This window comes from Vombatus ursinus, unplaced genomic scaffold (assembly GCF_900497805.2).
Source record: "Vombatus ursinus unplaced genomic scaffold, bare-nosed wombat genome assembly UNPS02014778.1, whole genome shotgun sequence".
Classification (NCBI taxonomy): domain Eukaryota; kingdom Metazoa; phylum Chordata; class Mammalia; order Diprotodontia; family Vombatidae; genus Vombatus; species Vombatus ursinus.
In genome coordinates, this window is record NW_020954556.1 from 3,664,081 (window position 1) to 3,680,812 (window position 16,732).

At 41.0% G+C, this 16,732-nt stretch overlaps 1 protein-coding gene across 1 annotated transcript in view; it reads right to left on the reverse strand.

Annotated features, from left to right (window-relative positions):
- PSD3 (pleckstrin and Sec7 domain containing 3) overlaps nt 1–16,732 on the reverse strand; it is a 608,877-nt gene that overhangs the window by 394,308 nt on the left and 197,837 nt on the right. The window contains exon 3 of the mRNA XM_027865166.1: nt 8,806–9,949. Within this exon, the coding sequence (XP_027720967.1) occupies nt 8,806–9,949 (1,144 nt within the window). The remainder of the gene's footprint in view (nt 1–8,805; nt 9,950–16,732) is intronic.

A 16,732-nucleotide genomic window follows, 5' to 3' on the forward strand; every position in this document is an offset into this window, starting at 1 on the left:
ATAGGCCTCTGAATCAGGAGGAGAGCTGAGGAAAGGAGGGGAGGTGAGGGGAGGAGAAGAGAATCTGAGACCTAGCCGCTTGCTATCCATAGCGCCATATATGCTTTCTAAAGCTACATATTTTCCATAAACCTGGATTGTATAAAACCTGCAAACCAATTACAATTACATTAATTCTTCAATGTAAAAATACATGAGCCATTGAGGAGGAAATTTTCCCCCTTTCAAAGAGATCTCAGTGTACGGGTGCAACCTATATTGGAATATTATGATCTATTCACAGAATCCCAGAATTTGAGAGCAGGAATGTAACCCTACCCATACACAAAAGGAATTCCAGTAATACATAGTGATAGATAAGTGATTATCTTCTCTTTCTTCTTCCTCTCTCTCTCTCTCTCTCACTCTCTGTCATTCCACTTTTCAACAGCTCTAATGGTTAGGAAGCTTGGGGTTGTTTTTTTGTTTTTGTTTTTGTTTTTCCTGATATCAAGCCTAAATTAGCCTTTTTGAAGCTTCCACCCATTTTTCCTGGTTCTGCCCTCTTGGCCAAATATTTAGAGCAAGACTAATCCTTCCTCCACAGCACAGCCCTCCAATACTTGAAGACAGCTTTGATGTCTTCTCTCTTCCAGGCTAAACATACCCAGCTCCTCAAAACAATCTTCATATGTAATGGACTCAAGGTCTTTCAACATTCTGCTTGTTATCTTCCAGATACTTTCCAGTTTGTTAACATCCATCTTATACTGGAGTGAAGAGAACTCACCACAATACTTCAGGTGAAGCCTGATGAAGGCAGAGTACTGGGGGACTATGTTGACTCACCTATAAAATATGCGGGGCCTGAGAGCAAGAACTGTCTATTTGTCTATCTGTATTCCTAGAACTTAGCACAATGCTTTATATGTTGCATTTATTTATTTATATGATTATTTATCCATTCATTCATTTATATATACATTCATTCGTTCACTCATTCATTCCTAGAAACTCTATCCCCTCTTAATAAAGCCCAAGATCCTATTAGCTTGATTTGGCTGCCATATTATACTAATTGATATTAAGATTACAATCACTAAAACGCCTAGATCTTTTTCAGTCAAATGACTTGTCTAACCAGTCTTTCTCCCTCTTATACTTGTGAAATTGATTTTTTGGTAAGTAAGGGCAAGTTTTTACATTTATCAGTATTGAATATCATCTTATTAGATTCAGTCCAGTAGTCTAACCTGTCAAGATCCTTTTGGATCATGACTCTGTTATCCAACGTATTAGCTAGCCCTGCCAGAGTTGTGTCAGCTGCAAATGTGATGGGCATATTATCTATGCCTTTATACAAGTCACTGATTTTTCAGTCATTTTTCAGTCCCAACTCTTCATGACCTCATTTGGGGTGTTCTTGGCAAAGATACTGAAGTGGTTTGCCATTTCCTTCTCCAGACCATTAACAATTACCCATTGAGTCTGGTGATCCGACTTACTATAAATCCATCTGATTATTTTAGTATCTAATCCAGAGGTTCTCAAAGTATGGTCTGAGGAATCCTGGGAGTCCTTCAGAACCCTTCAGGGGGTCTCTGGGATACAAACTCTTTTTATAATATAAAATTCTGGTCTAATCCATATCTTTCTATCTTCTACACAAGAACAACATGAGATACTTTATCAAAACTTTGCTAAAATCTAGGTAAACTATGTCCACAATATTCTCCTCTTCTATCACTTGAGTAATCCCGTCAAAAAAGGAAATGAGGTTAGTTATAATGAAGCCATGCTGGCTCTTTGTAATCATTTCTTCTGCTTCTGGATGTTCATTGTTGCTGTTATTGTTGTCATTTTTAAAGACTGTGTCTCTCCATCTTAAGTTGAAAGTAAAGGGTCTACTCACGGCCCCAATTCCACTACTGGTTAGCATGGGAAATTCAACATGCTCCTTATTTCTGACCTAGGCTGGTTTGCCCTTTCTTAGGAGACCTCCAGCAAAGCAATCCTTTGATGCCTCTTCAAGGCCAGGCAGCACCAGCCAAGCTCAAACTCTGGCAGGCCCTCCCATGCCAATAAAGACTTCAAATGAATACCCAGTAGTGTTTGTTGTCCAAAGACCAGGCTACATTTGGAGAGACTTAGCACCAAATTGGCCTCAGGGTGACTAAGTTTTTTGGCCACAGCAGCTTTCAAAGATCATCTGAGGCTGATGGATTTCTTGAGCTCAGGAGTTCTAAGCTGCAATGGACTTTGCAAACCATATGTCCGTACCAAGTCTAGCATCAATATGGAGAGCCTACAGGAGCACAGGGCCACCAGATTGCCTTAAGGGTAGGTAATCCAGCATGTCAAATCTGTGCTGACCAGTAATTTGATTGGGGCTGCGAGCAGTCCCTGGGTGAGATGGGGAGACCCAGTGGGAAGGGAAAGGAAGAAGAGGGAGAGGAAAGGGAAAAAAGAAGGAAAAGAGGGGAAGGAATATTCCAAAGTCTCATAACATGATGTATCTAGACCTAGCATGAGAATCATGAAAACCTGGGTTCAAGATTAGCCTCTTATATGTACTGGCAGTGTGACCCTGGATAAGTTACTCGATCTCTTGGTGGTCCTGACAATCACATAACTAGACCCCCAAAAATGTACTCTAATTCATAATGCTAGGAAAGAACACATTACAAGATTTTAAATGACAACTCTAAATACCCTTCGAATCATAAGCGGCACTGCATCAGACTGCTAGCAAAGAAACATTTGGGAGAGAAATGGGTCCAGAGATGGTTTGACTGTTCTAACCACCATATGGTAGTAAAATGCCTTCTCAAAACCCTTAAAAAAAAGTTTATTTGGTATGTAAACACCTTCTCTCTGAAGACAGCATTTAAGACTTCTCACAGGATCCCAAATTGAGAGTCTGAAGGGACCTTAGAGGTCATTAAGTTCAACCCAGAACTGATGCCCAGAAAAATTTAAGTAACTTATCCAGTCACATACAGACCAAAGGTCCACAGCAAGATTGAACTCAAGTCTTCCTGACTTCAGATCCAGGACTCTATCTATACACCATATTGTTTCATAAATAACAAGAGCTCATTTTTAAGAAAAAAATTTCATAAAGGTTCGAAAAACAATATAGTATAGTGGGATGGGGAGGAGAAAGGGGCGCAGGAAGTAGAACTAGCGTAAGACTTGGAATCACAAGGCCTGGGTTAAATTCCTACCTCTCTGATTGCCAAGCACTAGAATGACCTTGGGCAAGTCACTTAACCTCTGCCTAAGCCTCAGTTTCCTCATCAATAAAGTAGGGAAAATGACACGATCCTACCTTCCTCAGAGCACTGTGAAGACATGCTTTCAAAACGGTAAGGTACTATATAAGGGCTGTGATTATTCCTATCCGTTGGGCTTTTGAAAAGTTAAATCTAATTTAGTAGCTTATCTTTTAGGGGTGAATCACATCTTGTGCAGCCGTATTCTCAACACAAGAAAAAAGCTTCCTAAGAATAACGAAGTCTAAATGTAAAATGTCAGGCCTCAGAAAATTGGGGATGACTTAGTCCAAGGGATACCTTTACAGAAATTTGTTCTACAGCATCCCCGATAAGAGGACTTGCTGTGCTTAGGGACCTGCAGTGATTGGGGAAACCACAAAACAGCCCATTCCACTTTGGAACAACACTAATTATTTATCAAGCTGAAACGTGCCACCGCAGGTTTTACCCATCGCTCCTAGTTCTTCCCTGTTTGACCAAAAAGAACAAGACTGGCGCCTTTTCCATGAAACAACTGTTCAAATCCATTAAGTCGGCTATCATTTACACTTCCAAGACAACCCTTAGTCTAATTGTATTCTTCAAACTAACGGTTCCCAGTTCCTTCAAATGATCCACGTATGGTAGAGACTCTGTCCACTCACCATCTTGGCTGACCTCCTCTGCACCTGTTACAATCTATAAATGTCCTTCCTACAATGTGGCACCCAGGACTGAGTACAGCACTCCAGATATAGTCTGACCAGGTCAAAGTACAGCTGAAATGCCAGCCTCTCTTTTACCAGACGCTGTGTCTCTCAAGAATGTAGCAAAAGATCATGTTCACTTTCGGGGCTGCCACATCCCCCTCTTGGTGACTCACGATACACTTGCCGCACACCAAAATAACCAGGGCATTTTCACACAACCTGTCGTCCTCCATCTTTGTCTTTGTGTGGTTGGCTTGGTGGTGGCATTTTTTTGTTTTGTTTTTTTTTAACTACTTCCTGTGCCCCCTTCTCCTCCCCATCCCACTATACTATATTGTTTCTCAAACTTCATGAAATTTTTTTCTTAAAAATGAGCTCTTGTTATTTACGAAACAGCATGGTGTATAGATAGAGTCCTGGATCTGAAGTCAGGAAGACTTGAGTTCAATCTTGCTGCGGACCCTTGGTCTGTATGTCACTGGATGAGTTACTTAAATTTTTCTGGCCATCAGTTCTGGGTTGAACTTAATGACCTCTAAGGTCCCTTCAGACTCTCAATTTGGGATCCTATAAAAAGCCTTAAATGCTGTCTTCCAGAGAGAAGGTGTTTACATACCAAATAAACTTTATCCCAGTTCGATTTTGTTTATTATTCCATTTTGTCTCATCATTCAACTATTATTTAGTGTTTGTCATATTCCAGGCACCATGTGAGGCACTGAGGACACAAGTGGAAAGAATAAAAATGAATTCTCAGGGAGTTTACATTCTAATAGGAAAGATAAAGGGTATGTAAATACACACACAAAAATATATGTAAATACAGAATAAATATAAAGAGAATAAATCCAAGTAAATACCAGGTAGTTAAATACAGGAGATTTAAGGAAAGAGGGCACTAGCAGTGGGGGCATGGGGAGACAGGGAAAGGAAGAGAGAATGTGCATTTATTTGTTTTTGTGTGTGTGGTCAAGTTATTTTATTAGTGGGATATGTGATTAAAATAGTTTAGAGACCACTGTTCAACAGGCGTATGAAGCTACCTTGAGCAGAGCTTGCTTTTTGTGAGACACCTGGAAACCAGGATTAGCGATTAGAGAACATGCATTTATTAAGCACGTACTATGAGTTAGGCCCTATTACTCATTTTACAAATATTATCCCCTTTGCTCTACACAACAACCCTGTGAGGTAGGTGCTATTATTATTCCCATTTTACAGCTGAAGAAACCAAGGCAGACAGCAGTTAAGTGACCTGTCCAGAGTCATACAGCTAGTAAGTGTCAGGGGCCTGATTTGAACTCAGGTCTTCCTGATACCACGCTAACCAGCATGCTAACCATCCAGCTGGAAAAGATTCACGTAGAAAGTAGTATGTGAGCAGTATCTTGAAGGAGGAAAGGGGTGATATGAAATGGAGGTGAAGAGGGAATCCGTTGCAGGAACAGGGGACGGCAGTACAAAGATGAAGAGGCATGCGTGCAGTGTGTGAGGAATAACAAAAAGGCCAGTTTATACGAATCTCAGAGTACAGGGAGAGAGTCAGGCACAGAGAGACTGGAGAATAGGCTGGGGCCCAGCTGTGACAGATTTTAAAAGTTAAATGCAGGAGTTTATTTTTTTTTTTTTTAATCCTAGAGGCAAAACGGACCAAGGAGCTTATCAGGCAGAGGCACGCCACGGTTAGGTCTGTGCTTCAGGAAGAGCACTTTTTGCAGCTGTGTGGAAGACAGACTTGAGTCAGGAGAGATGTGAAGCAAGGAGGTCAACAAGGAAGCGGCTAAAATGATCTAGGCAAGAGTTGATGAGGATAACCTAAAGAGATGGACCCTGACTCTGTCATTCAATGAGCTGGCTGGGTTACAAGCACCTCGAAGATAGGAACTGTTTCCCTTATGTCTTTGTAACCCCAGCGCCTAGCACAGTGCTTAGCACACAGTAGGTGTTTAATAAATCCTTATTAATTGATGTCAGCTGTTCCACTGATCTTAGATTTTTATAAGTATGACATCTATACCTTTATCCAAGGCACTGATAATTAATGTTGACTACCACGTGTCCAAGAAGAGAATCTGAAAGCACTCCTTTAGAACACACCCTTGAAATTGATATCAGTACAATAATGGCAGTTCTCAGCTTCCAGTCATTTCATCAGCTCAGAATCTTCTTAAATGTACTATCACCTATTCTAGCCCATGCATCTGTATCACTGAAGGTATTAAAGTGGAAGCTGACTACCACTTTCCAGTAATGAGGTAGAAAGGATTCCTGTTTGGGGACTGGGAGTAAGGGGTTGGACAAAATTATCTCTGAGATCTCTTCCAAATGTGAGATTCTATGATTCCACACATCAAAAAACCAAGGCATCATCTGTGGGAATTACTTCCTCTGTGAATAATATGAAGAGCCCAAACTACATTTGGCTTCTGATTTTCTATTCTGCCTACTCAGAATTTAGCACTTCATCAGTAAGCATTTATTAAGCACCTACTATGTACAGCTAGGTGGCACAGTGGATAGAGCACCAGGCCTGTAGTCAGGAAGATCTGGGTTCAAATCTGGTCTCAGACACTTACTAGCTATGTGACCCCAGGCAAGTCATTTAACCTCGTTTCCCTCAGTTTCCTCAACTGTAAAACGAGCTGGAGAAGGAAATGGCAAACCACTCCAGTATCTTTGCCAAGGAAATCACAAATGGGGTCACAAGGAGTCAGACACAACTGAAAGGACTAAACAACAACATCATGTGTGATGTGACCTGTCATCTTAAGCAGCAGGGATATAAAGGACAAAGTAACAGGGAGAGGGGAAGGGAAAAGGAAAGGGAAAGGAGGAAGGAGAAAGGGGAGAGGAAGAGAGGGAAAGAGGGAGAGAAGGACAAGGACAAGAAGAAGAGTGAGAGGGAGAAGAGAAGAGGACTGAGGATTGAACTTTGGGGTATACTCACAGTTAATAAGGATAAATAATAAGGATATGAATTATAAGCATATAGGATAAAGAAGGATAAAGAATTAGCAAATGAGACTTAGATAGAGCAACCAGTAAAGAAGGAACAGAACCAAGAAAGCGCAGTGTCACACACACAAAAGAAAAGAGAATATCCAGAAAGAAAAGGCGGTCAATGGTGTCAGATGCTGCAGAAAGGTCAACAAGTATTAGAATTAAGAAAAAGCCATTAGCTTTGGCAATTAAAAGACAGTTGCTTTGGAGACAGCAGTTTTAGCCGAGTGCTAAGATCAGAAGCCAGATTGCTAAGAGCTGAGATGTGAAGGAAAGGAAGTAGAAGCAAAGAACATAGTTGATTTTTTTTAGGAGTTTGCTGCAGTGAGGGGCCAAGTTTAGATCAAAAAAAACAAATTTGTAGTGGACCCAGATGGATCAGTTGCATGACTTCCTCCAGCTCGATTTAGCAGCATGTGAGTAGGAGTAAAGGCAAATGGTAAGAGGAATCCAGAGTTGGGGTTTGATGAGGCATGAGTGGCAGAAGGTCAGGGGACAGAGCTAGGGCATGCCCATCTTTTGTGTGGATAAGGCGGACTAGAAGAGTAGGCATGGACTTGAGTAGATGGAGTAATTGGGGGGTAAGAGCATCAAAGAAGTACCAACAGTTATGGTGGAATCCCTTAGTATAAGGACAGGAGCAGAGGAGGAGAGAAGACAGTGAACCAAGCTCCTCCTCGAGAGAGAGCAAGAAGAATAGCCAGGAGGCTGGTCGGAAAACAGTCACCATGATCTGGTACAACAACACAGCTAGCAAGCACCTTCGTTAGCCAGTTATTCAAATATTCTAAGATGTCACTCAGGATACCGACTTCATATTCTTTTTGATGTGATCACTAATGCAATGTGACAAAACGACTTTCAGCTACTAACGATTTTTTTGCAAAACGTGAGATGTTTTTTACCAAGCTAAGTGTCAAAATCACTTGCATTATTAAGGTAATGAGCATTACTGTATTACTTTATACTGCTAATGCGCAGCAGAGCAAACATGTCAACGGCAAAAATAAAATGTTAGAAAAGGTTCTCTCATCATTCCATACTTACACAGGGGATCTTACTTCAATCAAATGGACCCTCACTTTAGCCCTGTCCTGGTGGTCTCTGACAAGGGATTTTCACTGTAGATGAGATCAGTCAAGCATGGCTGCACAAGCCTGCCACTACAGGAGGCCAAATTTGCTGAATCACTTGAATTTAGAAGTTCTGAGCTGCTGTAGGGCTAAAGCCAATAGGTTATCTGCTTTAAGTATTGCAATAATACGGTAAGTCCCTGAGAGCAGAGGACCATCAAGGCGGACTAAGGAGAGGTGAACCTCCATAAAAAAAAGAAACAGGTTAAAATTTCTGTACCAATCATTACTGAGACTGGCTGCTGCACGTTTAGTGGGATGGAGAAATGAAAGGAAGAAGGGAAGGAAGGAGAAATGGAGGGAAGGGGTGAGAGAAAGGAAAAGAAGGAAGGAGGAAGGAAGGAAAGAGAAAAAGAGAAATAAAAGAAAAGAGCAAAGCAAGAAAGAAGAAAAAGAGACAAAGAAGGAGAGAAGAAAGAGAGAAAGGAAGGAGAGATAGAAAAAGGGGAGGAAGGAAGGAAGAGACAATAGGGAGAGGAAAAGGAAGTGGAAGGAAAGATCTTATGAGGAGTTTCTTTTCAATATTTTGGAAACTAAACTCTTATAGGCGGAGAACCCTGAAGGGAGTGTGCATTAGAACGAAATCTATCCCACAAGTATACCAGGGCTCCATAGTAGTAGTAAACTGACTTTGTAACCCTAAGACAAAACAAACACAGAACTGCCTGTTCCATGAGGAACACCCTTATTCACATGTTCTAGGACAAGATTAAGATGTGACCTCACCTTTCCACTTCCCCCTCTGGCACAGACTTCTTCTCAGGATGTTGTTCATTTTCCTTCAAAAATACTTCATCCTCTCCACCTTCTACAAGCAATCCTGGAGAAAATGTCCCTGATCTAGTTCCAAGCCTTTCTGAAGAATCTTTCCAAGGTCCATCCCAAACACCCTCCGTCAACCTGACCGTATGAGAGAAAGCCACAGACGGAATGGGATGGCTGGACACTTTGGAAGACTCCTTGCATTTGGAAAAGGCTGTCCTTTCCACAGATGCCTCCACATCTGCTGAGGAACGTCTCATTTCTTCCTCCTCGCCCCCTGTCCAAAGAATCTCCACCCCATGAAATCCTACGTGTTTGATCCTGCCAGAGCGGCCTGCAGAGCTCCCCTGCTCTACAGGCGACCTGTAGACCGTACCTCGATCACATCCTGGATGCTTCCTTCCCACATCGGACCATCTTTCCCCTGTAAAGCTAATGGTGCCCTCTACTTTATGGGCCACTGCTGATTGCTCCACAGAGGTCTTCTGGCAGATCATCTCCTGCCTTCTGGCAGTCTCTTTCTTCCCACTCTTCATGATTTGAGACAAGGCTGGCTGGGTTTCCCCAGTTAATAAGGCAGTCAAATCCTTCTCGATACTCAAATAAAAATTTTCCTCAGTTATTAGTTCAGCTGGAAGAGGTATTTCTGGTGGTTTTTCTTGGCCAGTGGTAGCTGGTCTCTTGGCTCCTCGTGCTTCCCGGCGGGTGGCATTCAACTCTTTTTCCATTTGCCGGTCCGACGAAACAGAAATCACATCTCCTTCTAGTACCTTTGGTGCCTGCAGTCCCCCTGAAGACACGCTAGATTCTGCAGTGTTCGGCGCTGGGGCCAGGTAGCCAATGGGCTGTGGCAAGCTTGGTTCCTTAAGGTGCCTACGTGAGGATGCTCCCCCCTCATGATTCAGTCCCCCTGCAGTCGGGCTGTCGAGATCAAACTGGGGGCCAACCAAGAGCTGGCCCCCTTCCCGCCCCTGTGCGTAGCACTGTTGACTCTCTGCATCAAATTCAAGTGAAGCTCTGAGGACTTCTCCCCTTTCTTCCATGGTCCCATACTCTGTAAATTCATTGGTGACATTGGGTGGGAGTAAAGTGCTTCCTCCATGATCGCCTACAGAGAGAACAGAAAGGTCTCATTACTTATTTTGAAGGAAAAAAAAAATCAGGTTCTACAACTTATTTATCAACCCTCCTGCCCAATATACACACAGCTGACGCACTACAAATTCCTGATTTGCTTATTTTAACATCCTTTCTTTCCCACTCCATAACCTTGCCAGTGGCACCCTCTACTAACCCTGAGATGAGTTCAACCCCAAAACCATTTTTAGTTATGATCGCTCAACAGTAATGATAACTAATATTTATAAATTGTTTCATAGCTTACGAGCTACTTCATTCATAATAATCCTGTGAGGGAGATAGTGCAAACATTATTATGCCCATTTTACAGATGAGGAAACTGAGGTTTACTGCTTGGGATAATGGGGTAATCTAGTGATTCAAATCCTATTCAAAGCTTACTCCTGATAGATAAAGAAGCCTGTTCCTCAGGATGCTCCATAATCTCTAAGGAGATTAATGACATTTATAGTCCCTCCCATCTAAAACTATGATCTTATATAAAAACATATCAAATACTTAGCCCACAGAATAGTCGTAGGCTTAACTAAATTGTCATATACTATCATACACTTCACAAAAGAGCCTAGTTCAACTCAATCAACAACCTTTATATGGCATCCAGTGTGAGCAGAGCCCCAAAGGAAAGGTGGAATCTATTTAAAGTAAACAACTATTGCCTCTGTCAGAACTCTCCAACTGGATGTAAAGACAACCTTTCAAAAACTCTTTGGGAGGCTGAATAAATCCAAGATGTCAACAAAATCTGGGGGCACTGAAGGGTCCATCTGTACACATTTCTAGAGTCCAGATTGTACAAGATTCCCTGGTAGCTTTGAAACAGACTATTCAAGGTGACTCTTAGGATTAAATTTTAAGGGCACTTGACTTCTGATAAGTAAGGGGACTAATATTTACTTTACAAACCTTTTCAAAATGTACAATAGAGTTGAGAGTTAGTTCTGGCTGACAAAGCAACCAGTTATTAGCATGTATCACCCCTCTGTTCCTCCAGAAACGTGAAAATGATTGGATAGTGACTGAGGAAACCTCTTCCTACCCACCTGGGTGGACTCAGGTTGGTTAGAAGCAGTTAACACACAAGGCCAAGGGCCAACAAGTGTTGGCCTATTTCACTGCTCCAGGGTAAACCTCTAACCTTAATATCACAAATATGTTATCATGTACCAGGAGAATTATGGAAAGGAGTGGGAGAGGGAGAGGGAGAGAGAAAGAGGAAGAGGAGGAGAAAAAAGAAAAAGAAAGGGAGGGAGGGAGAAAAAAAGAGAAACAGACGTGAATAAATAAATGAGTAAATAAAGCATGTATGGATCACTTCATCTTCATTTGGAAAAGCAACTTAAAAGTATAACAGCACTTTAGAAACGGTGAATAAATAATTAGCCTCCTTTTTCAAGAGAAAGTATATTATTTTGGGGATATATCTGAAAAGATTATTAAATGACCATATTTCAGCCATCTCAAGTTTGCCTTCTGGCTGGAAGCTTCAGTTATGGCAGAAGGAGCTGCAGTTAGTAATGGGGCCTTTTCCTCTTCCATCTGCCCAAAGTCTCTGCCTCCCTGGTGGCTACAGGTCAGGACAGTTGGGACAGCTTTTGTTGCTCTGGCTGCTATACTCACAGAGCAGGTGAACATGCAGTGGTTAGGAATTATTGAGATAAGGAATAAGAAGTGAAGCAAAGACCAAATCTCTCAGGGACATCATCCAGGAAGAAAAAAAAAATCATAAAACAATTAAGGAAATGAGTTTGTGTACTTCTGGAGAAGAGGCTGTTGGGTAAAACAAAGTCTACTAATCACTATCTCTCAGCCCCCTTATCTAACTCTGTTTCTGAGACAGCTAGGTAACAAAGTGTTAGACACAGAGCTAGGAAGACCTGAGCTCAAATACAGCCTCAGATATTTATGAGCTGTGTGACCCTAGGTCACTTAGCCGCTGTCTGCCTCAGTTTCCTCATTTGTTAAAATGGGGATAATATTAGCACACACTTTACCAGCTGCTGTAAGGATCAAATGAAATAACACATATGATACACTTTGCAAATTTCAAAGAGGTATAGAAATGTTTATAAGTAAAAAATAGAAATATTTTTATTTATATAAATGTTATATAAGACAATAGTTATTACTTTCATAATTATTATCATTCTTTATCAATTTCTAAGATTTTTCAAAATTTTAAGAATAGAAACTGGAGTTCCTAATGCAAAATACTGCTGTAGAACATTTGTGTGGAAATAAACACAGAGCCTGGTGATAAACAAAGCTAATATCTTTTGTCACAGTTTTACATACGCTAGATTCCCACTTCATTCAAGAAGTTTCAATAGATTTGCCAATTGTTATAACAAAATTGGATGCAGAGTTTTGATAAAACACAGGGCTTAGGATCAGGAAGACTCATCTTCATAAGTTCAAATTTAGCCTCAGACATTTACTGTGTGTCTCAGTTTCTTCATCTGTAAAATGGCAAACCGCTCCAGTATTTTTGCAAAGAAAACCCCAAATGGGGTCACAAAGAGTTGGACACAACTGAAAAACGATTGAACAACAACAATCCACCTAAACAAAAGTACTTTGGCAAAGTCTTCAATAATTTTCTAAGAATGTGAGGGGCTGCTAGGTAGTGCAGTGGATAGAGCACCAGCCCTGAAGTTGGGAGGACTTGAGTTCAAATCAGGCCCTCGGACACTAGCTGTGTGACCCTTGGAAAGTCACTTAATTCCAATTGCCTAAAAAGAGCATGAAGCAATACTGAGATCAAAAAGTTTGAGAAACGCTAGTCTAGCAGAATCCTTTCTCTCCCTACTCTCTCCCTTCTCCCCTCACCAATGATAATAATAATAATAATAATAATAAATTAAGAAGAATAATTGTACAGCTTTAGTAATGCTAACTGAATTTAAAAAGCATGCATCCTATGGAGAAGACTACAAGGAATCCAGGATATAATCACTCAATTAATCACATATTGAGTACCATTCATGCATTTAAGGCACTATGTAAGTCACAAAATGGAATAAAATAGGTACAGATTATAATTATAAATACCAATGCTGACTTAAGAAATAAAGTAGTAACAGCAATTCAGATTTACAGAGAGCTTTAAGGATTACAAAATACTTCATTCACAACTCTAGGAAGTAGGTAGAGCATGATTTATAATACCTATTTTGTAGATGAGAAAGCTAAGGCTCAAAGAGGTTACATGGTTTGTTCAGGGTCACACAACCAGCTAATGACAATCTCCTGCCCGCGTCCTTCTTCCCAGAGATTCAAAGCCACCTTCTTCCTGACTCATGCTCCTTATACCACATCTTGCTATCTATTTTATATACATGTGATTTCTAACTGGAGAGGGCAGCAATACAGCTTCTGGGTTCTCTATACACAAAAGTTTATACAGGGAGGGCCCTCACACGTAACTCCTAGCATTAGTTAAGAAGATTGAAGAAAAAAAATAGAGGGATTGCTTTCTAAAGATTCTATCATATCCACTGCTCTAAATTCCCAGAACTAGGAGAAATAGTTGTGTAGTTTTTAACCTGGGTACATATATGAAGAATAATTTTCAGAATCTAAAAAATGTTCCCAACCCCCCATTCTTTTCCCTCCCTGATCTTCCTACGCTTATACTACCTTCAAAAGACGTGATGAACAGTGTGTGGTTTGCTGCAGCTCAGGAGGGAAGAGGAGGCAGCTTTTCATACACTAGCTTTGAAAAGGAAGAGGGTGAACAACAATGGAAATTTCTCTTCCTGGTGTGGCAGGCTGAAAATTTTCATTTGATATCAGGTCACATTTTTAACAAATTTTATCTTCTTCTAGCTCTCAGGCAACTTTATTATCCAAAGCTATTCAAAGGTATTCAAAGGTATAATTATTTTTCCTCCAAAAATTCAATAATAAAAAAACAGCTGGAGGTAGGGGAGACCAGCACTGCAAAAGGTGTTTTTATGTCTCACCTTTCTGGGTCATAAAATATGGTGTTTATTCCCAAGCAGGAAATGCCACCTCTGATTTTACCGTAACATGGTTATCTCTTCCCTAAATTAAGGTATATAACCCCAAAGATGCTTACATGTACATTTGCCCGGGTAGCTTAATGGCCATCTTGCAGAATTTTAACGTCACTAGACAGACAGGTGGATGGTGGTTGGTAGGGATCACACCAAGGATCCTTCCCTTGTAAGCATTCGAGACTGACTCAACTTCAGCTCTTTGCTATTCTATCCCATTTTCCCAAGATCCCAAGGGAGTGGCAGCAGTGGGTAACCAGCTGTCACCAGCACACTCTCAGACTGCGAAGGCTATTGCTCTCAGTCTTTTATGTAGCATAAAGTCTTCTCCACTTTCCAACTCAAATAAGTATGATGATAGAATATTTATAGCCACCCATACCTCCCAAGGCTTGAATGGTCAGTAGTGGTGAAAATAAAGCAAGCCAACATCAAACAGGAAGCAAAATTACAGACAACTGGGTAGATAGCCGCTGCTGATCCCTGGGTCAAGCACAAAATATGCCACTGATGATTTGTTTTAATGATTCATCTCCCTCCTATTTAGTGTTTATAAAATGTGGAGAAGAGAGTCATACAGGACAAGGTGTGGAAAGGGTGGGATCTACACAGTTGGCAGGAAGATCCCCACCGATGATATCACAGATCCATTGGCATTACAAAAATCATGGGTTAGATAATCTTCACAGGCCCCGTCAGATCTAAATTCTGTGATCCTGTGTTCCTCCAAATTTTGTCCTTGTCTAGTACACAGTAGGCTCCTGATATATCCTTCTTGAATGAATAAATATCAAATTTTTCAACAAGGATCTGTTTATTGAAAAAGGTAAATAAATTTGGCATATATGAAGTATTAACTGAATTTTCTCAACCCTCATGCCCCAAAACAATTCATAGAATCACAGAATGTCCTAGCTAGAAGGAAACACAAATCAAGCCAACCCCTTCATCCTGGAGAGAAGGAAACAGAGGTCCAGAGAAGTTGACTAATCTTCGAGGTTCTGACTTTCTAATTTTCTCTGAACCCAGAGTGGTTTACATTTTCCTCTAATCTTTCCCCTGCTACTCAGGCTAAGCAATAGATTAGCATCTGTGCTCTGTTCCTCTTCTGACCTATCACTCGCTCTTAGTTATGACAATGGAAGAAGCATCCTAAATAAAATACTCCGATTGCCAGGTGATAAGGAGCCATCTGCCACTGAGTATCTTGGGAAGCCCTAAGGTTTCTGGTAACTGCCCCACTGCTTCCCGACGACTTTAAAGGAGAGAGAAAGAACCGAAAGATGGCTCCAAGATTTCACCTCTTAGTACGTAGGGAAGAAGCAGTGGTCCCACTACCAGAAAGGGGGAAATCAGGAGGCAAAGGGGGAACGGGAAGAGAGCTTTAGCAGAAATGCATCAGGGAGGGGATGCCGTGACTTGCAAGTGACTTGGATTTAGTGAGGGAGGATTGTGCAAAGTCACCAGCCTCGCTTTCTCCTCAGAGCCATCCGGGTCCAGTGGCCAGATAGAGACCGGCACGACTGGAGATGGCCCTGGCACAATCAGAAATTAGGACTGTTGCTCAAGAGAGGGAGCATGGCTAGAGATGAACATCTGGGACTGACTCATCCCCAGAGATGTAATAAGTAAAGTCATGACAGTGAATAAGCTCACCCAAAGGAGAACATGTAAAAAGAGACAAAAAGAAGGTTAAGGGCAGAGTATTGGGGCTATATGGACACTGAAGGGGCAAGAAGAAGAAGAAAAAGGAGACAGAGAAAAAACTATTAGACATGTAAGAGTAATACAGTACCACAGAAACCAAAGGAGAGAAAACAACAAGTGATGAATAAACAGGATACTTCTCTATTCAGTCTCCTTTAAAAAGAAAAAAAAAAAAAAGCCTGCTCAAGACAAGACAACAAAATAACAAATGTCACCACAGGAATACTTTAGTGGAGAATCTGGAAAGTAAGATACACTGTTTCCTGTGAGCAAAGGACTGGCCCAAGGCTAGGAAATCCTTAGCTCTCAGGGCCTGAATATAGAATATGGTATAGTTTAGTGATTACGTTCTTGTCAGACCCTAGAACAGGGTCCATCCACCCAAGAACTACTGTATATGTATAATTTTCATATAATGTTGTATATGTGTATATATAGTATATATGTATGTATACATGTATATACAGGTGTGTATACAATATTGTACATAATGTAATTTTCATATAATAATAATAACTAGCATTTAAGTAACACTTTAAGGTTACATATATACACATATACATATACACCTACATGCATACAGCTATAGATACATAAAATAGCAAAGTACTTTACATATGTTAACACACTGGACCCTCACAACAATCCGGAGAGGTAGGTTCTATTAATATCCCCATTTTACAGATGAAGAAGCTCAGGCTGGGGTGATAAGGCTTGTCCAGGGTCACCAATACAGTAAATATCTTAGGCAGGATTCAAATTCAGGTCTTCCTGACTCTAAGTCCTATACTCTATCCACTGTGCCACCTAGTTGAGGATGTATCTTCAGAGCTCATAGCCAAATTACTTGCACGTTCCAATTAGCAGCTCAACCAGTCAATCATCTAGTATTTATTAAGTGCCGGTATTCAAGCCTCCAATAGGGCCAAGATCTGTTTTGCACATAGAAATGAATGGCACTTGTCCACAATTGTAGGCCAAATCATCCCAGGACGAGCCATGCCATGTATCTTTTCCAAACTCTG